Source organism: Petaurus breviceps, unplaced genomic scaffold (genome assembly GCF_028583685.1).
Source record: "Petaurus breviceps papuanus isolate PSGF00001 unplaced genomic scaffold, PetGlider_PUasm1.0 90865, whole genome shotgun sequence".
Classification (NCBI taxonomy): Eukaryota; Metazoa; Chordata; class Mammalia; order Diprotodontia; family Petauridae; genus Petaurus; species Petaurus breviceps.
In genome coordinates this window covers 9,729,888-9,750,814 of record NW_027187367.1, presented here as the reverse complement: position 1 = coordinate 9,750,814, position 20,927 = coordinate 9,729,888, and the positions used below count along the sequence as shown (strand labels likewise).

At 43.2% G+C, this 20,927-nt stretch overlaps 1 protein-coding gene across 4 annotated transcripts in view; it reads right to left on the bottom strand.

Moving 5' to 3' along the window:
• Positions 1 to 6,927: 6,927 nt before the first annotated feature.
• Positions 6,928 to 20,927, bottom strand: part of SCUBE3 (signal peptide, CUB domain and EGF like domain containing 3) — a 54,464-nt gene continuing 40,464 nt past the window's right edge. For all 4 annotated transcript variants that reach the window (XM_069073508.1, XM_069073510.1, XM_069073507.1 and 1 more), the window contains 13 exons: positions 19,720 to 19,845; positions 19,244 to 19,360; positions 18,986 to 19,081; positions 18,553 to 18,669; positions 17,480 to 17,638; positions 16,956 to 17,168; positions 16,406 to 16,567; positions 16,034 to 16,201; positions 14,201 to 14,362; positions 13,482 to 13,679; positions 12,854 to 13,006; positions 12,640 to 12,719; positions 6,928 to 11,513 (listed from right to left, as the gene is read on the bottom strand). In XM_069073508.1, the coding sequence (XP_068929609.1) occupies positions 11,364 to 11,513; positions 12,640 to 12,719; positions 12,854 to 13,006; positions 13,482 to 13,679; positions 14,201 to 14,362; positions 16,034 to 16,201; positions 16,406 to 16,567; positions 16,956 to 17,168; positions 17,480 to 17,638; positions 18,553 to 18,669; positions 18,986 to 19,081; positions 19,244 to 19,360; positions 19,720 to 19,845 (1,901 nt within the window). In that variant the 3' untranslated portion in view covers positions 6,928 to 11,363. The remainder of the gene's footprint in view (positions 11,514 to 12,639; positions 12,720 to 12,853; positions 13,007 to 13,481; positions 13,680 to 14,200; positions 14,363 to 16,033; positions 16,202 to 16,405; positions 16,568 to 16,955; positions 17,169 to 17,479; positions 17,639 to 18,552; positions 18,670 to 18,985; positions 19,082 to 19,243; positions 19,361 to 19,719; positions 19,846 to 20,927) is intronic.

Below are 20,927 nucleotides of genomic sequence, written 5' to 3'. Positions count from 1 at the left end.
CCCCCCCCCCCCCCCAGAACTTTATTTGAGCTCTTGTTTTGAACTGAAGTGATAATGCTATGTACTTTGTGTTTGTTTAAGGCCCAGTGGCCACTTTGGTAACTTTAGTTCTGTACCTTGAAAATGTGACCTAAGAGATGTTTTAGTGCTAATTCAAAAGTAAATTGTCTATGCTATGGGCATGAAAGATCTTGGGGCCAAATGTAATGGGAATGCAAATTTGGAAGATCTTCCCTGCCCCTAGGCTAAAGTGCACCTGAAGCCTGGGGTGGGAAGCTTGTTTTTCAGTAGATACTTCTTGATTGGCCAGTGAGTCAATAAGGTTGTTACATTCTCTGAGCCAGGAGAAGGCTATATAAGCCCTGATGTGTAGCTTTGTTTTGGGGGCTCACTTTGAGAAGTGTTCTGTGATTTAATCTGTATTCTGGGAAGCCGTTGTCCAGGCCCCCCCTCCCCCCTTTGAAAAACCCAGATGTTGACTGGGTATGGATGTAATGGTTGCACAGTTTGGAAATCTGTCTATTTGATCTGTTTCTGTCTTGATAATTCTGCCTGTATACTTTGAAGTTCGGGGTGCTGACCTTTTCCCCTGAACAAGGTAAACGATATATGTCTGACTGATTAAAGTAAGCTTGTTAACCCAAAAAAAAAATAAAATTATACATTTCTGTGAGGACATTCTTTACTCAACTTCTTGTTTGTAATGCTCATTCACCATGTCATTCTCCATTTTTGTTCAAATGATCATCAGTTTTACTTGGAGACTGTGGAGTTCCATGATTTGAAACCATAAAACAACAATACTAGAATAGTGGTGTTAAAAAGATGAAGCTTTGTCTTAAATAGAATATTAAAACATTAAAATAGTGTTGAAATAATTTAAATGATAATTTAAATTTAATTTAATGAATTAAAATAGTACCTTTTCCCCAAATGCAATTTAAGCTCATCTCTCCCTTTTGTTCCATTCTGGGCTCAATTCATCTGCAATGAGACTGTCCACAGTCCACATATAGGTTGATAAACAATCTCAATGAGTTCTCTTTTCAACTCTATATCATAGTCTGGACAATATACATTCTTTGTGTGCTTGGTTTTTCCTGTGTGGGTAGTTAAGACCAAATTCTTTTGAGTGATTATGAATCTTGTTCAAGATGTTCTACAGTGTTCTAGGTCTAGATGCAACCAGAATATTGTTATCTGTATATGTGACATCTGAAGGACTTTACTATCTGTAGAGAATCTGTCCAACAAGAATTCTTCTCCGGATCTCCTCCATGACAGTGATGAAAACTTTTGGTGATCACATGTATTCTTTTTTTATTCTTTACCTGATATTAGTGATCAAATGGTTGTCAGGGTTATTTCTGTTATTAAATCTTTCATGGAATCTTATGTAATTTTGACATTGCGTGGAATTTTTTGGAGGAGAGTTTTTCTCTGTTGAGATATTATTTTCCTCTATTGAATCAAATGCTTTTAAATAATAAACAAAGAGTAAATTTGGAGAGTCCTTATATTCTCTACATCTTTTAGTCAGTTGTATAATGGTAAAATTGTGGTCTGCTGTGGAAGGTTGTTTGCAAATGTATGCCTATTCCCTTTTAATACCCTCATCAATGCTTGTGCAAATTAGTCTCATAAAAATTATCTGTAGATGGAAGAGTATACCTGTGGTAAGTAGTTGTTGATATTCTTTTAGTTATTCTTTTTGAATAATTATAAGTTCTGAGATTTAAATTTTTTCTATTTCATTTTGTTTATGTTTAGAATTGTTGTATTAATGACTTTTTTGCATCACAGTCCTTTCTACATACATATATATCTGACCTGATTTATAACGCTGTCTTGTAACATAGAAAAGTAGTTAACCAAACCCCAGTTGAGTAGAGTGATGGATGAGGTTTGACAATGTGGGTAGTGTTCTTTCCTTCCAGTCTCTTGCCTCTCTTCAAAAAGGAGGGAGTTATATCCAAGTGGTGTAAATTGTCCTGATTCAGTCAACAAATATTTATTAAATTATTTGGGATGTTATTACTGTTTCAGTTACTTACAGTTTCCTTTCTTTTTAATGTTCTTTTCATTTACATTATTGTAGTCACTGTACCTTCCTCTTTTGGCTCATATTCCACTGTGAATAAATTGAATATGTGAGGTAATATGCTATAATTAAGGAGGGAGAGATGCTCAAGAATTAAATCCTGAAGACATAAAGGAAAAGAATTCCAGTGAGGAAAAAATGGGATTTGTATGAAGAGATGGATGTGGATACACAAGGAGCTCACCAAACAACTTAGATTTCAAAAAGATTTGTGTGGAAGATGGAAACAGAGCAAGGCAATGGAGAATGACTAGAAGAATAGGAGATGGGCCTATACAGATAATTTCAGGGCTGCTCAATCTCAGAATGAGTTGGGGCTAGGAAGAGGTTTTAAGGCAATGACGTTTTGTTTTTTCTTTTAAATAGATATATTGTTGGGGAAAAAGAAGGTTCAGAGGAGGACTAATACCTTTGCATAGATGGGACCAGGGTCACTGAACACAGAAAACAGAGCTGCAAAATTAATATTTTGATTTGTTTTCTCGGCAAAAGGTAATGAACTTTACACTGGAAATGACAGAACACAAATGACCAACAAGAAGGTTGATACCCAAGATAGGTAAGGAGATAAAAGGGACCAACTGCCTTTGAGTAATTCACAACACCTGACCCAGAGGAATACCCTCCTAGGATACTGAAACGGCTGCCAGGTGGAATGACTGAGCCACTGCCGGGTATATTGGATAGAAATACTTTTGTAGATGTGGGTCCTTTTCCTCTTTTGTGTCTTCGTGATACAGACTTAGTAGTGGTATTGCTGCGTCAAAGGATATACGCAGTTTAATAGCTTTTGGGACATGGCTCCAAATTGCTTTCCAGAATGGCTGAATGAGTTCATAAATCTACCAACAGTACATTAATATATCCATTTCCCCACAGCTCCTCTGCCATTTGTCATTTTCTTTTTTGTCAAATTTCTCTATCTGATGGGTGTGAGATATTAACCTCAGAGTTGTTTTCATTTTCATTTCTCTAATTATTGGTGATTCAGAACATTTTTTTTCATATGATTATTGGTAGCTAGGGTTTCTTCCTCTGAAAACTCCCTGTTCATATGCCTTGACCATTTATCAGTTGGGTAATCTCTTATTCCTATAAATTTGAATCAGTTCTCTATGTATTTTAGAAATGATACCTCTATCAAAGAAACTTGCAGCAAAATTTTTTCTCCTATTAACCTACTTTTCTTTTAGCTGCATTGACTTTACTTGTGCAAAAACTTTTAATTTCATATAATTAAAATTATCTCTTTTGCCTCCTGTGAACCTCTTTATCTCTTATTTGGTCATTTCTTGCTTGCTCTTCTAATTTGTTTACAGTGTCACTTTTTATATTTACATCATACTCATTTGGACCTTATCTTGGTATATGCTGTGAAATATTGGTCTCTACCTAGTTTCTGTCAGTGATATTTGAAAGATCATGAATAAAAGGGAGAAATACACAAGATTAGAGAAGAGCCAATGTTCTGATTTTCAAAAAAAGATAGAGAACAGAAATTCCAAATTAAAGGTTAGTGGGAAAATTCTCAAATGGATCATTGTAGAGATGGTTGTTGAACATCTAGAAAGGGTGGCAGAGCCCGCCTAGCTTCATCAAGAATAGGTCATGTCACACTAACTCCATTTTCTTCATTCCCAACAAATTTACCTTATTTCTAACTAGCTGTGACCAGTGTCTGGGGTACTATACCACTCCCTTCTACATTCAGGGGACTTGTTACTCAGGACCTAGGCATGCAGTCCAACTGGGTTCAGTTCAGGGGGAGCTTGGATTCTAATGAGAAGGTTTAAATTCTCTTTATTTACTTGTTCACATGTCTCCCTTCCTGGTACTCCGAGGACTTTCTTCCATACTAAACTGTGAGCTCCTTAAGAGTAGGAACTGTGTTTTTGCCTTTTTAAAAATATCTCCAGCCCTTAGCACAGTGCACAGAACTTATTAAGTGTTTAATACATGCTTGTTGATGATGGTGATGATTTTGGATTATTATCTAGAGTTTCTGTAAAGCATTTTAGAAAGGTAGTCTGTCTACAATTTGAATCAGGTGTGAGGTAGGCGTTCATTTTCTACATTCTATTTCCACCTGTAGTTCACTTAACTTTTCTTTTAAATTTAGATGCTATAGTATTTGGTGCATATAAGTTTAATATTGATATTGCTTCATTATCTATGGTACCTTTTATCATAATGTAGTTTCCCTGTTTGTCTCTTTGAATTAAATCTATTTTAGCCTTGACTTTGTCTGTTATCATGATTGCTACCCCTGCTTTTTTTGCATTGACTGAGGCATTCTACTCTAGTTCTTTATTTTAACTCTGTATGTATCTCATTTTAAAATGTGTTTCCTGTAAGCAGCATGTCATTGGATTCTGATTTTTAATCCATTCTGCTATCCATTTCTGTTTTATGAGTGAATTCACCCCATTCACATTCAAAGTTATAATTACTATTTGTGTATTTCTCTCCATCCTATTTTTCCTGACTGTTGTCCTTCTCATCCTCTCTTTTCATCCTGTCCCTCCTCTAGTTTACTTCTAACCACTACCTCCCTATTCTACACCCTTTTAAAGAATCTCTCTTATCCTCCCCCCTAACCCTCCTTTTCTTTGTTCTACCCACTCCTCTAAGGTCCCTCCCCTTTCTTTTTCCCCCATCCTTCTATAATCTATACCCTTCTACACACCCTTCTATACCTTCCCCCTTATCCTGTTCCCTCCTCCTTATTTCTTTATCAATTTAGAAGATTTTTAGACCCATCTAGATGTATATGTTATTCCCTCTTTAACTCAGATCTGATAGAGGAGGGTTCCAGCACTGCCAACCCTTCACCTCCACCTGATTCCTCTGTATCAGTTCTTCCCCTTGCACTGTATTTATGAGATAATTGCTCTTTTTACCTTTTCCTACATGATTTTGATTTTTAGAATCACCACATGATAATCGGCTCTTCTTTTGAATTACCCAATTACTCATGACAGTCTTAAGCATACCGTTTATATTTCCACAAATAGATCATCCTTAGTGCATGCTATAAATCTTCAGGCTTCAGGTAAAGCCTATGTAGAAATGTGAGCAGAAGCTTGATTATGTGTATATATATATATATATATATATATATGTATAGTTTTACATATAAACAATCCATAGTTAGATTATATAAATTATATGTAATTATATAAAATAAATATAAATTATATATATTTATATATGTAAAATCTATAGTTTTAGTTCTGGACCGTCGATTAGATATTATAGTGATTTATGTACATGTCTTATTTCACTCTTCCACCCATATTAGATTGTAAGCTCTTTAGAGGCAAACTGTCTTCTATTTCATTTTTGTATCTTCCATCCCTACCACAGTGCCTTGCAATAGTAAATAAGTACTTAGTGGTTTTTTAAAATTACCTTTCACATTTAATTAATTGAAATATTTCATGATTGAGTGATTATTAATTGCAGGCAATTACAGAAATTTATTCCTTTTGTTTTATATATTTGAAAGTTGATAAGGTGTCAGTTTATGCAAAACAATGTGCAAATTAGAAGCCCCATGACTTGATGCTTCATTTTAAAAGATGAGATTACTGCTCAGTTCTGAACACTAGAGTTTAATTCAGGAAGTTTCTGTTATTTTTCCATACATTATGTTGATACTGTTTTCCTTCAAGGTTGGGAAAACCATTCATAAATCTATGTGACTGAATCTGAAAAGTTTTCTCCTTTATGCAGAAGGTGGGGGAGAAGAGTGGGAGTTTTTACTTTATAACATACCCTAGAATCAAAGTGTAGGATGGGAGAGCAAAGAAAAAAAAGATATAGATAATACCCACACCCATAATTTTATAGTTGAGGAAACAGAGACTCCAAGAAATTATGATGTGTTCAGGGTCACAAAGTAACAGGGTTTGCCTCTGTCTCCATTTCCAACATTCCTTCACTAAATCACATGGCTTTTCCTAGATGTGTTCTACTTCATTCAGTCATTGGCTAGCTGTGTTTGTAAGACTGAATAAAGTTGGGGTTTCCAGCCCAGGATTCCCAGATTCTAATGAGTTCTTGTCCTGATTCTTCCACTAATTAGTTGCATGACCATAGACCAAAATTGCACTTTACTAACTCCTTACCTTAGTTTCCTCACCTGGAAAATGAGAAGATAACCTCTAAGACCCCTTCCAGATGTAAAATTCTTTCGTTCTTTGTTTGCTGGTTTGGTGAAGGTTTAGACTACCCTTTTCTAAGTAGCTTTCCCTTCTCTTTACCTTGGGACCTGGGCTTCTATTTCTTCTGATTCTCTTGAGGCTTTGAAAGTATTAGCTCCCTTAGGGCCTAGAAAAGGGGAATGATTTAATTCATCTGAAGGTATGGTAGTGTATTTCTCATGTCTTTTGGGGCTGGTTAATATTATAGGCTGGTTGATATTATAGGGCTTAATCTTGTAAACCATAGATTATGGTGGAGGGCAAGCCCCCAGGGATGCTCTAGTCCTCTGGAAGAAGAACTCAGGACATCTTTGACCCTCCCAGGCAAGCCTTAAAAACAGAAGTATGGGGAGGGCAGACTTTGCCCAAAGTCTCAGGACATCATATCATAGGCCACTAAACTTCCTCACTCCCTAAGTCTCTTCTAGTGGGGCATCCTTTGCCGCTGCTTCTGCATCAAAATCACAATCAGATAAAAGGACTCCATCTTTTGCAATCTTTCAGCTTTCCATATAATTCGTGATTCACTGTGTGCTTCCCTGCATGCAGGAAGAATCATTTCTAGCTCTAGAATCAAGCATGTAGACAAATTCGAGAGGACACGAGCTAGACCAGGGGAAGTTTCATTTAGTAATTTAATAATAACAATAATAATAATAATTAAAAAAGACAATACAAAATCCAAATGTTTCTTTTTACAAGTTCAGATACAATTTTTTTTTCCCCAAGTGCAAAATACTTTATGAACCGCATTGGTTGTTTAATGTTGATTGTGTAGGAGATGCTTGGAGTGGCAGTGGTGGAAGGCAGATAAACAGCATTTCAAGATTTCTTTTGCATTTAGAAATAAAAACAAAAGCCCATAATGTCCCACGTGGTCATATTTCTGTTTGGGGACATTCAAACCAACTGTCACAGAAGGATGAAGTTTTTAGTTTATTTAAACTTCATTCCAACCATGTCATTTGGCTGGGCTTTAAGTAGGCTTAAGATTCCACTTCATAGCAGAACTAGGAGTTTCCTTACCTCCAATTAGGCCTTTTCTTTTCTTTTGCTTTTTGGAGGGGGGAAGGCAGGGCAATTGGGGTTAAGTGACTTGCCCAAGGTCACACGGCTAGTTTTTTGTATGTGTTAAGGTCGGATTTTAACTCAGGACCTCCTGACTCCAGGGCCAGTGCTGTATTCACTGCACCACCTAGCCGCCCCCAATTAGGCCTTTTCTTAAATGACTTCAGGTCCTAATAAAGTCCTAAGGCTAAGATGTGTTATCTTTATATCAGATCAAATCCCAGCAACTTCTTCAATCCATTTCCATTCTTTCCCTATTGTACTCAGGAAGAAACCGGGCAGACTGGTTTTCTAGAGTCAATTAAATTTTTGTATACCACTTCCTTAGTTGAAGATGGTATTTTGGGCCTCAAATGTCAGACAGAAGGATCTTAAAGTTCCCGAAAACTTCTCAGGGACATCCAAGGAAACAACATGCTATCATATCACATTCCAAATTTGCCTAGAGTGTGATTATTAAAAGCACCTTCTTCAGAAATCAAACCTTAGTTTTGAACCAAAGTCCCCGGACTATACAATCTGCCCAAACTGTTTGACTGACTCTGACCAAATCCTGGGGGAGAGACTAGGGAGGGAAGTACCACTGCCTGGGTCAGTCACAGCTCAATATCTATGCCCTTAGAGGTTTCCAGCCTTTCTACTTCAGAATGAGGTGAAATGGAGGCCTCCCTAGCAAGTGAGGCCCATTGCAAGCTGCCCAAGAGTCTAGAACAAATCCCACCATCAAAGTATCAGTTGAAGTTTCACCTAATTTTAGAAGTCTTGTCCAATCCAGGCCTCAAGCCTGAATTGGCAACAGAGAGAGGCAGAAAAAAGAAGAGAGATGGGGTTTAATTACTCTTTTGCCCTTTTGGCATGCCCCATATGCCCATCAACAGCCCTCTGGAAAAGAACAGTGATTTCTCATTCTCAGAATGATGCTGAGGTGAACTAAGGTGAATAAAACCCCAGTATTCTTCTGGTCATGGGAGAGCTTCTTTCTTTTGAGAAGCCCCTTGGATCCCATGCAAAGAGTCCCTGTTTTGTTTTCTTACCAACCATACCAGGAAAACACCTAATTCTCTGTGTGTTTTAGGGAAAGTCAATCAATACTTCCTGGATCATTGGTCTTTCATTCCCTTAATAGCTCTCCAAGTGTTTACCTGTTAACACTACTATCCTATTCCATACCCAGAGCTGGACCCCCCTCTGCATGCGGACATGAGAAACAAGATATACATTTGGGTTCTTAGCCATCTAACCAGGTATTTGGGGAGTTGTTGCCCTAGAGTGGGCAGCAACAACAATGGTCCTTGTTGAGCTGAGCTGGGCACACAAGTCTACGTTTTAATGTCCAAAACTTTCTTTGCTCTTAAAATCAGAGGGACTCAGCAATCTGTGGAAGTCACTTTCAGGTCCCCAAACCATAAAAGTAGGAAGATTTGGGGGAAAGCAGGGAGAATCTAAATCCATGTAAATTTTAAAGAAATCTAGCTAAAACCTGAGGAATGCCTTGCAAATTGTTTTCTAAGATGGGAAGTAGCAGGGGGGAAGAGAATCAGGGAAGTTTCCCAAGTTCCTGTTGGGCAGCTAGTTAGGATGGTCGATTAGATGACAAAGTCTTCAAAGAACTTCCTGGGAAGTGTTAGCATCTGAATTTTTCCTCTTCTTGTAAGTGGCTGCCTCCTTTCATCTTGCAGCTTGAGAGTGGCTCATTTACTCCAAGAAACAGTCAACCATTTAATCATTAAGAGCCACTTAATGATGGTTAATGCATGAGAAAAAATGGATACTACTCATAGGTCCCAATGAAGACTGGCTACAGAGCCCCATCCAAAGGAGTCCAATGTTCCTTACCATTGAGCCCTAGGTGGGGGAGGAAGGAAGGAAGCAGGCAAACAAAACTTTCTCCAATAATCTGCCTTAATTCCTTATTCTCTAGAAGGGATCCACAAAGGCTGGATGGTATCCTGGGGACCCACTGTGGTTATTTTTGGGGACTTTTGCAGGAGAAAAGATGTGTCTATAAAACAGCGTCTAACAATGGCAGCAATGTTTAGGAAACATTGTATATATAGAATCTGGGATGCATATTTTGGTTCCCTGTCTCCCTCTTCCCTTTGAAAAGCAGCACTTGAAGATAAAGCCCTTGAAAAAGGTTTAGAGGAAGATTCAGGGGTAGGCGTAGGGTTAGGTAGATTGGCTGAGGTCTGATTTATATCTGGTGACTTCCATAGCTTTATACCTTGGAAGGAGTCCCTTTAGCCGCCCTCCTGGCCATGGAGTCCTAAACCATCCCTTTCTGTCTCCTGGTCCTCTTCTACTGAAACCTAGGGATGTAATGCAACAAAGGGAAGGCAGAAAAGCAAGGGGGTCATTCCCAAAGTCCAGGGAAGAAATGGAAGCCACTCCTACTTGCAGTGGACAACCAATGACCATTTCCATCAGGTCTCTGAAATCATAAGATCCTAAACTCTGCTCCCAGGGGAAGCAGAAGGAAAATGTGGCAGTATGGACTGAGCGATTGCTAGGCCATTCTGCTTTCTGCTCCATTGAGTCTCCAGAATTCCTACCCTGTCTCTGAGCTATAGCCCTGGTCCAGCCTGGCCCATGCCCCTTGGACGTCCTATAAGTGGCTGTGGGGGATTAAAAGATATTCCAGGTCTGAAAACTTCAGTACACATGGTTCATGTGAATCAAAACCTCTCTTCTTCCATTCCAAACATACACTCTTCTTTCTTGGGCAGCTATAAATAGGGTTATTTCTCAAAGAAAAAAACAACAAAAAAAACCCCCTCCCTCTAAATAACATAAAGAAGACTCAAAATGATTGCACTTATTAGATATGGAAAAGGTGGGCAAAAGGCTCTCCATGTGCACGCACATTCCTCTCATTGCCCAGGGCCCAGGGCCAGGGCTGAACCCTCTTTTGTCTCGGAGCCCACTGAGATACCTGGGGCTGCCAGGTATGGCCCAGGTTGGTTTCCCGTCAGCAGCCATGCTTCTTTAAGGATGTGACTTAGGAAGTGGTGCAGGACTCCCCCAGGGAGCACTGGAACGGGGTTGGGGAGGATGGCTGAGCCAGGGGCTATAGGTTGGGGTGAAGGGTTAGTGTCTGCGGTTAGTATTCAGTCATTCTGTAGTGTAGTCCTTTCGATTTTTTTTTTCTTTTTTGGCGATGCTTAAAAACCCGGTTTCTCTTCTGTGGAGCTTTATGTTTTCTCCTGGAAGCCATGGCAATGTGATCTGCATGGCAATTGCCCATTCCTCGTCTGCTCCTCCTCATTTAGTTCAGAGATCACCAGCTCAGTGGTGAGTATCATTGTGAGCCCTTGAGTGGTAAAGCTCAGGCAAAACATGTGGGGGAAGAAGGAGGAATCCTTGGGCAGTCTAGACAAGATGGCGGATCCACCCAGATCTCAGGGGTGGTAGTGGAGGGTAGTGCCCAAACTATGCCCCACAGAGGATCAGTGCTAGGGAAATGCCTGCAGGCCAAAGACTTCTTTGGTAAGACCCTGGGCTGCCTGAGTTGCCGTGGGTTGAGGGATATGTATCAGAGAGGAGGGGAGGATTCTGGCTCTAGACAGTCAGGGCACAGCCCTGAGAATGGCAGATACACCTTCCCTGCCTTCTAGGGCACAACTGCCCTAAGACCAATTGCCTTCATGGACCCCCTCACCCCTTTCAAACTGATCCTGACCACAGAGCATGGGCTAGGGAAAAGGTCAGTTTGTGGGGCTGCTACTTCCATCCCTTAGGGGGAACAGAGCTAGCACTTGAATGGCTTTTCCAACACTCAGGGAGCATGTAGGAAATGGAAAAATGGGTAAATTAGAGAAAGGCAGGGAGATGGAGGGACAGAATGGGAAAGTAAGTAGTCTGCATAGTGAATATTTGTTTTCCCCAAAAAGAGAGAGAGAGAGTTCCTTGGCGGTAGATGGGGGTTGTTGGGCTATGAAGGTTAGGCAACCAGGGAGCTTTGAAGCTGGGGTCTGTGGGACTGGGAAGGGCTATTTGTAAGGTCGAAGGAAGCTGGAAACTTTGGAGCGTAGCAGCTTGATAAAGGATCGGGGTAACATCTCCTTGTGCTTCTCTGTGTACTTGAAGTAGTTCTGTGGATGGGCTAGCACTTCAAAGAAGGCCTTGATGAGCTTCTTATCCTGCAGAGGATAATCGGACAGCACTGAGTACATTAGCCTTAAAGCTAGGAAAGGGAAAGGGGAACATCAGGATTGGCAAAATGAAGGCGATAGGCAAATGAAAACCAAGACTGGGACCTGCAAAATAATGTGCACATAGTAGGTGTTCAACAAATGTTTGTTGAGTTAGTTAATTAATGATGTGCCTCCTCCTCCTCCCCAGGCCTCCCTTTTAATCATTTTAAGCTCCTTGCTCAGTCCTTTGGACACTGGAGAGCTCCTCTCAGACTCTCTACTATTTAAAGATGGTACCCAGGAATCCTCCTCATTTCCCACCCTCCTACTTTCCTGGACTTCATCATCTCTAGAAACTCATCATTCCACAAGATGAAATCAGCTCAGAAACTCATGGCTCCTCAGATCATTTCCAACCCTGGCTATATGACTTCATCATGCCCCTACATGCTTTTGCAAGCTCCTTGAGAGGGACAACTGTATGCCTTTCTTTGAATCCCCAGTCCTTAGCATGGTACCCAGCACCAACTAGGAACTTAATAAATGTTTATCAACTCTGACTCCTTTGTAGCACTGGAAGCCTGTTTCTAAGCCTCCTACTGGGGCCATCGTCTGAATTAGAGTATCCATTTTCTTCATCCTTGCTATTCTTGTTGTTTCTATCGTGTCTGACTCTCTACCACCCCGTTTTGGGTTTTTTTCAGCAGAGATACTAGAGGGATTTTCCATTTCCTTCTTCAGCTCATTTTACTGGTTGAGGAGCTGAGGCAAACAGGGGTAGTTACTTGTCCAGGGTCACGTTGCTAGTAATCTGAAGCTGGATTTGAACTCAAGAAGATGAGTTTTGCACATTCCAGGCTCAGTGCTCTATCCACTGTGCCATCTGGCTGCCTTCATCATTATAGGAGATCAAAGAATCATAGAATGTTAGAGCTTGGAGCAGTCTTAGAAATGATTGAGGCTAGTATCTTCCCTATCTAGAGAGGAAACAGGCTCAGATAGGAAATGACTTACCCAGTTTCAGGGCTAGTTAGTGGCAGAGTTGAGACTAAGAACCTTGCTGACTTCTTCTTTTGGTCTTATGACCCTCAGCCTCCCCCGACCCCCATATACTTCCCTTTCTTTTCCTCACCTTCAAAATCTCTTGGTGGTTTTCAGAGGCATAGAGCCGACCATCTCGCACAATGTCCTCTACTAATTGTTCATAGTCCTCTGTAAAGCCAACAGATAGGGTAAGGCTCAGGGATAGGGAACTTGCCTGCTTCCTAGCTCACTCCCTGGGCTTTCTTCTTGACTCTTAATGAACTCAAGAGAATATAAGCCCCCCACACCCCTTAACTCCTAACCATCATAGGTGACATAGGGTATCTGGAAGCCCCTGGCACTGTTGGCTTCACTTGTTTTGAAGTTGATCCAGAGCTTTCGGGAGCGGGCAGTGAAGGCAATGGGCCGCTCATAGGTCTGGCACGTCTCATAGGTGGTGATTGAGGATGGAGAGGCTGAGGACATAAAGAGTAGGGAGGTAACAAGGTGAGGAGAGGAGGTGAGCAGAGTTTTCCCTAGGAGGAGAGTTTAGAGATGAGATTTGGACAGAAAGCATCAGATTGACAAAACCTTGGGAAATTGGAGTTGTCATCACCTCTCTCCTACCCCCCCCCCCCACCACATACACAAATCTGTTATCCCATTGTGCTGGTGCAATGTCTCTATGGTGCATTGGTACCCAGAGAATATTAAAATGTTGGCATTTAAAATTTTTTAAAGGCAAAATTTCTAGGTGAGGAAGGAGGGAAGCAGTCCCTGCTTCTCTTAGCACCTCCTTCCCTCAGTCTCTTCCCCCTGCCCCCCAGATTCCCTCTCTTCTTTTCTTGGTACCCTATCTCTTACCACTTTGCCTTACTGCTTAGTTCCTTCTCCTACCCTCTTTAGCCCTCCCCAGCTCCCTCACCCCAGTACGACTCTGCTACTACCCACAGTTCTTGCGCATGACAAGGACATCCCCGCACTCGTCCTCGGAGGGCAGGAAAATCTCCGGCACTACAATGAGGATCTTTCGCTTAGGTGGTGGGTTGATGTTCCAGGTACACTCTACTCCTGCTGGGTAGTTGCCAGGGTAGTTGGGGGATTCAATATATCCGGTGAACTCACCTATCTCCCCACCACACTGGCGATCTGTGACCGAGGCCAGGTGGATAGGGTAGGAGTGAGAAGAGAAGTTAGTGTTAGGGGTGTTGAGATGGGGAGAGAATGCAAAGATCTAGAAGGATTTCATGGGGGAATCTAAAAAGGACCTCCTGGGAGGCAGAGGCTGTGATCAAGCATGTGGTGTGTGGGTTACCATGGTGCCAGTGTAGCTACCTTCTTAGGGTAACCTGATGGTCATAGGATGACTCTCCAAGTTCTTTATCTCTCTTTCTTCCTGCCCTTCTTTTCCCCAACCTCCCTGCCTCCAAGGAGATTTTGCTGTGACAGTGTATATGGGAGCACTAAAAAGGACAAAAGATAAGCTTCCCTGCCCATCACCCTTCTAGCCCTGTCCCTTTGTTCCAGTCCCTTCCAACTTTTCCTTGTGTGTCTCATCCCTCGCCTTACCCACTTTCCCCATCCCTGCCAATCCACAGTCCCCAATCACTTCGGTTTCTATCTACCATCATCCATTGTCCCCTTCCCAAACACTTGATCCTGACACATACTTTTACACTGGGTCACACTTGTGGAGCCATCAAAGTCAGTGCTAGTGTTTCCTGGGCAACGGGTACAGAAGTTCTGGCGAAATTCAGGTTGGTAGGAACCTAGGGCACAGCGTATACAACGATGGATGCTGGTGTTATAGTAGTGACCTGGGGAACACTGAACTGTGGAAGAAGAGATAAGCAGAGAAGGTCAAGGAGGTATGGGGAAGGATCATGGATGCTAAACTATCTCAGTAGTCAAATATACAGTGACCTGCATGCAATAAGCAAAGAGTTGGCCTTTCGTGGAGTTGTCTTAAGGCACAAGACCATGGTATCATCCAGTCTCATGGGGTGGGGGTGCACAATTCACCAGAGACTAGAGTCCTGTTCTGCCTCCCAATATAACCCTGTGCTCATAGGTTTCCTATGTCCCACCCCTCTTCAACAATAAAGATTTGTTAAACAAGAGATATGCACATACATAAAAACAAAGATCAGGAGTAGAATAGGTTTGGGAATGTATATGTTTATATATAAATATACATATATATATATATGTGGAGAAACATATCTAAACTTTATTGTGGCCTTCTGGGGGGAGGTGGGGAAGGGTATGTATAAATTTATAGCTATAGAGAAACATATCTAAACTTTATTGTGGCCTTGGGGGAGAAGTTGGGGGGAGGAAAAAAAAGAACAAAGTAAAAAAGTGCACAGCAGAGAACAAAAGAGAACTCACAAGGAAGCAAAGAAAAGATGGACAATTCTCAACACAATGTGTATTATTTATTATATAGGCTTTCTTGAAATGAAAATTTGTTATATATTTTGAATCCTCTCTTATGTTCTGCTATGCACGTGACATGCTTTTATTTCTTTCTAACTTTGTATTTAAGTTCCAATATTTAGGTTTATGATATGTTTTTGCAAAAAAAAAAAAACAATAAAGATTTGTTGCCTTGAGCTGAATTGAATTGGGATGCAGGAGACCAGAGTTCCTTTTCAGGCTCCAGCCTTGTTGAAGGGCCTTAGCTATTCTTTAAGCTCCTCTGTTTAGGGATGGCAAAGAAAGACAGAATGCCAGGTCTGGAGTCAGAAAGACTCATCTTCTTGAGTTCAAATCTGGCACGTATTAGATGTGTGACTCTGGGCAAGTCATTTAGCCCTGTTTACCTCAATTTTCTCATCTGTAAAATGAGCTGGAGGATGTGGCAAACCAATCCGGTATTTTTGCCAAGAAAACCCCATGTTGGGTCACAAATAGTTGGATATGACTGGTAATGACAGAATGACAACAACAACCTTTGCTAGGCCACCTACCACCAAGGTTGTGTCCCTCTTTCCTTTTCGTAAACATATGCTGATTTTTCACTAATGCAGGCAGTTATGGTAGGGTTTTGATAATTACTGCAGACATTTTGTGGAGCTGAAGGCAGCAGGTGGATCTGAATGGTGCTAATTCTGATGACCAGGGCTGTAGGACTGTACCCAGTAATCTCTGAAGTGGGCTGGTAGTGATGGGCCAATAGCAGTCCTAATCAATGATGGGAAGGGAGCATTGAGGCAGCATTTACTGGCCTAAAGCACCATCAAACATTGAGCTTGTGTGTGCTCGGTTACTGCCCCACTTCCCTCCCAAGGTTGCAGTGAAGTGAAGGATTATGTTTTGAAATCAGAGATGAAATTGGGAATTTCTGCTGGTGTGGGGGCAGGGGTGCATATGCCTTGTGAAGTTGAGAGGTGATCTGACTGAGGGAGGAGAGTCAGAGAACCTCGGTTCAGATCCTGGTTTTGCTATGTGTTATTCATACGACCTTATCTATGACTATATGGAGTTTGTAGTTTACATACCTTTAGTATCACAGTCTTGGAAGGAGACAGCCCCTTCATGCTTAGTGGTGAGGCCTCCACCACAAGGGAAGCACAGTGTTCGTCCAGACTCAGGCTGGTAGGTGCCACGTGGGCATTGCTGGCATGGTTTGAACCCATCTGCTGAGTACTGACCTGGTGGGCACTGACCTGCAATAAGCCAAGGGCCAGACTCTGATGGGGGGGGTCCTAAGGCCCTGCCCATGGGCTCACCCAGTCCCATGGGGCAGGGATGCATGGGGCACCAACTTGGGTAGCAGTCTGTGGCTTTGTCCTGTCCCCTAGGGAACTTAATGCCCATGGGCTTCCCTTACCCCACCCCTCCCCAGGCTGGATTGCTTGTTCCCCTGGCACCTGCACATGTTGTGATGTTGGTGGCTCCGAGGGGCCCATGGGCATCACTCCCAGGGCACAGGTCGCAGGAGAGCTGCCCTTCCCTCTCCTGGAAGGTGCCTGGTGGGCATGGCACACACTGCTCCGTCTGGCCGTGGTAATACGTTCCCTGCGGGCAGCTGACTGAGGGAGAGTCGGCCGTGCTAGCCACCCCCCCCCCCAGCCCTAGGACTGCCCTCCCACTCCCCCAGAATTAGGACCCTCTCCCCATGGGGAAAAAGCAAAATCTTATTTGGAAAATGTGTGATATGGGTTGGAGTAGTAAGAGAATATGAACCCAGCCTGGTGTACGTGTAATCTTAGTACTTTGAGATCTAAGGGACATGAGTGGGACAGAAGGATATGGAATGGTCATAGCTCGAAAATTTAGAAAGCCACAAATTGCGGCAGTTCAAATAGGAATAATGAAGGGAACAGCTTCAAGAATCCCTGCCTTGTTTCCTATCCCAAACCAGCCCGTGCTTTGTACCCCCACTCCCCCCAGTTTTGTGTCCCCATTACACTCTCTTACCACACTTGACCCCAGTGCGATGCTGCCCAGGCACACATGCCTCTGCCTGTTCCACCCGCTCCCCAGCTGGTCCTGGCTTGTGTGCCAGCTCGTAATCCAGGCCTGCGAGGCGCAGCAGGAAGCGATCCTGATTGATGGATTTCCTTAGCATCTTCAGTGACCCTTTCAGCCGCCGTTCCATCCTCTGTCGGAGGCAAGGCAGCCCACAGCTTGCTGTGGAAGGAAGCAGCTGTGAGCAGGAGGGCATGTGTGGAGAAACAGTTACGAATGGGGAGGGGGTCAAGAAGAGTGGCCAAGTGCAGAAGGCTCTAATGAGGAGCAAGCAGCCAGGGTGGGAGGAGTGCAGGCATAGCAGCCGTAAGTACACGGTGGCCAGGCATGGGAGCAGCTCTCATGATCCTTGCTTTCCTCTTCCCGTCCCTTATTCCTCACTCCCAATTTCCTTGTATGCCCAGCTGTTCTCATTTGGTCTTCCCATCTCCAACCTTCTATGCTCCCTCACTCCCTAGCTTCCTCCATTCTACCTGTGGTCTCTTCAGCTTTGACTTCAGCCTCCAGTTCCAGAGTGAGACGTGTAACTTCCTTTCCAGGGGGAGTCCGGGCACGGCGTCCTTTCCCCTTACGGGATGAATCACACTTGAGGTGGATAAAGGTGACGTGACAGTCGGAACAAGAAGTCCCACCTGGAGAGGAGAACAAGTCAGTCCCATCCCAGATCCTCAATCCTAAAACCCACCTCAGCTAAGGAAAAGAAGCCAGCTCAGATGCTTATGTCCTATTTCTCCATCTCCTGCATCTAGCTTTACCTGATGGATAATACCTGTACCTCCAAATCTCCTTTATTTTTCAGACACAAGACTGGAAGGACTGGAAGGGCCTCTTCCAATTCTAAATTATATGATCCTTTGAAGAAAAAGAACCCCTCTCCTGTCCCTTCTCTTCCCATCCCATCCTATCCCATCCCATTCTCATCCCACCCTGTGTGTAGGAATCTCTGAAAGTAACTCTTCTGTTATCTGCTCTGACCCAGACTCTGGAGCATAAAGGACCCATAAGTTGGAGAATTTATGGGGCATCAAGGTTTCTGGAACTAGAAAGAGAACCCAGAAGAGCATAGGAACTGAGGTGAGGAGGAGGGCAGGGCCTGGTGCTTCGGCGTACACAGAATGAAAGAACATTGGGGCTGGAGGAAACAGATCATCTCATTCAGATTTTCGTTTTTTAACTTCAGTTCTGTGCACCTGGTTTTTTAAGACAGTTTGATAGCTATATTTCATTGTAATTGGTTGCCTTTGTAATCCATGTATTTTATTCTATGCATTTAAAAGCATTCTTAGAAGCGGCCCATATTCTTTACCACAATGTCAGAAGGGTCCATGACACAACAAGGTTAAGAACCCCCTGATCTAGCCCAACTTCCTCACTTTAGAGATGAAGAAACAGGCCCAGAGGGGCAGTGAATTGCCCAAGGTCATACAGCATAACTAGTGTCAGAGCAAAGGATCAGGACTCAGGTTTCATGACTCCCAGCTCAGTGCCCTTTTCATTACGCTTCCTGCCTCTTGTTCCATGAAGCCGGGCCATCCAGAATCCTGACCTGATGCCGGGACTCTGCCTGCCTCCTCCAGCTTGCCCTTGTTTCGAAGGTGCAGGCGACACTTGGCATCTTTAATCTTGAAGGAAGCTCGTTGTTTGACAGATAGTGCAGCTGTTTCTAAATAGAATTAAGGAAGGTGCAGATGAATTCAAGCACTGGCCCCAGGCTTGGGGAGGAGAGAAACAAATAGAGCAAACAAACTAGGGATTTGGAGGATATGGCAGGACATGAACTGAAGGGTTGAGCAGGAAGGCAGAAGCAGAGGGTCTGTAAGGTTGGAGGAATGTTTTAGGATAGATTACAAAAATCACAATGGTGATTAGTGTGCAGTATTAAAAGCATCAAGGGAATTAGGGTTAGAGAGAGCAGGCAGAGAGGTAACAAGGCTTTCCAAAAAGGATTGGCAGTTGTGAGAATTGGGGTGGGGGCTCACCAAGGCAGTGGTGGGTACTGGTGGTGTTACCACTCCTGGACTGGGAGGAACGGGGACTGGGTGTGCCGCAGCTTACCATGAAGCCATTCTCTGATTCTGGGGGGAGGAATGTGTTACTACAGATCTGACCCACTCTGTACCCCCAAAAACTCAGTGCTGGAAGGACCTCAGGGAGAACAGAGCAATTGTCCGGACCTCCCTGGGATCTTCCCAACTCTCTTTCTCCACCACCCACAGTCTTCTCACCAACTCATTTACCTGGCAGAAATCGAGCCCGAGAGGGGCAGGTCAGAGCACAAGTGTCCTTTTTGCCTGACCTGCTACAGCTGAGCATGGCCCGAGGGGCACCAAGGCTTCCCTGGCATTTCACCAGCTCTGGGAGGAGAGACAGGGCACTAATGTATGTGTTTGCCAGAGTGGAAGTGGGAGTGATAAGGTAAAACAGACATTCCCTTTTCCTTTATTGCCCCCTCTAGACTTTTCCCACTCTCAGTGTCATTGCTTAAGCAATTGGAAGTATAACAGAGTCAACTATAATTTAGCCCACTCTTTATATTGTCTTTGGGGCTCTTTGGAACCTTCTGTTCCACCCTCATCTGATTAGAATGGGAGTCTCACCCTTTACAGTCACTGGCTCAGGATGGACCCCACTGCTCCTCCCCTTCCTTAGTCCCTAGGTCTGAAACTCACTGAAGGCACAGTGCCCACCATGGCCAGCAGAGGGCATTACACACCTGTGCAATCTTTGCCATTCCAGTGCAGTCGTCCCTGGCCTGAAGGGCAGGTGCACTGGTAGCTTCCAGGGGTGTTGATGCAGCCAAAACGGCAGCCTCCTCGGTTAATGCTGCATTCGTCCACATCTGGAGATAGAAGGAAGACATCAGGAGACTGGCATGAGGGAGGAGATTCTGGGGCATGGAGAAACTCTGCTGGGGTTCCAGTAGTCCCCCAGATGATGACCAGCCTCAAAGAAAGCCTTGGCAGAACAGGGCTCTTGGTCAAACTCTGATCTGGTCACACCTGAAGCTTGCTTTTATTTGCTTTCCTATAAGTTCTAACCATAGAGCTGTTCTAATATCAATAACAGAGATGAGCTGCCAATGAAAAGCTCCAATAAACACAGACTTATTAAAAAGTGAATATAGAAAATTTGAGTTCAGTTTGATCTGTAATGAGTGTTGGTCCATCTTCTGCCCAGAGTCATTTCTGTCATTCCAGCCACTGTCTGGAACCTATCCTAACCCTGCCTTCAAAGCTCCTTCTTAGCTCTATCTACTCCCCAAACACCCACACTATAAAAGGGATGGACTTGTCCTATTCTCAACTAAACCAGCTGTAAGACTGGGCTTTGGAGTCAAGGGGAAAAGTTAGGAGAAAGCTCTGGGGCCCTTAGGGAAGGATGCTATCAGACATTCAACTGCTTATAAAGTAAACAGGAACCTTGGGCACATGGCTATGATTATGTTATTATTATTATTAATTATTACTGGAGACCTCTTCCCTTGGCATGTAACACCCCCCTTCCTAAACCTTCTTCCCGGGAAGGACGAGGGTTTAAGGACTGGTATGTTTGGGCATATCAGATGAGGTCCAGACAACAGATGTTATTACTGTCCTCTGAGGTCTAGCCTAGCTAAGTTCAGAGAGGCTTAGTCTTACAGAGTTGACCACAGCATTATGTGAAACACTATTTACTAAGATACGGAGGGATTGCAGCCTGCACCAGTAGAGGGAGCACTCATATCATAAATGCTTGGTCTGTCGAAGTATCCCGAGTCCTTGGCTGTCTCTGAGTATGCTTGGGAGGAGGACAATGTATTTTGTGATGTAGGACAATTTGGAAGAATACTGAACATCAGTCTTATGGACTTATGGATAGTGAGGCCAGCATGAGTGGCTAGAGCTGTGTTGCTTGGGTTCAATGATCTAGGTCCACGTGTTT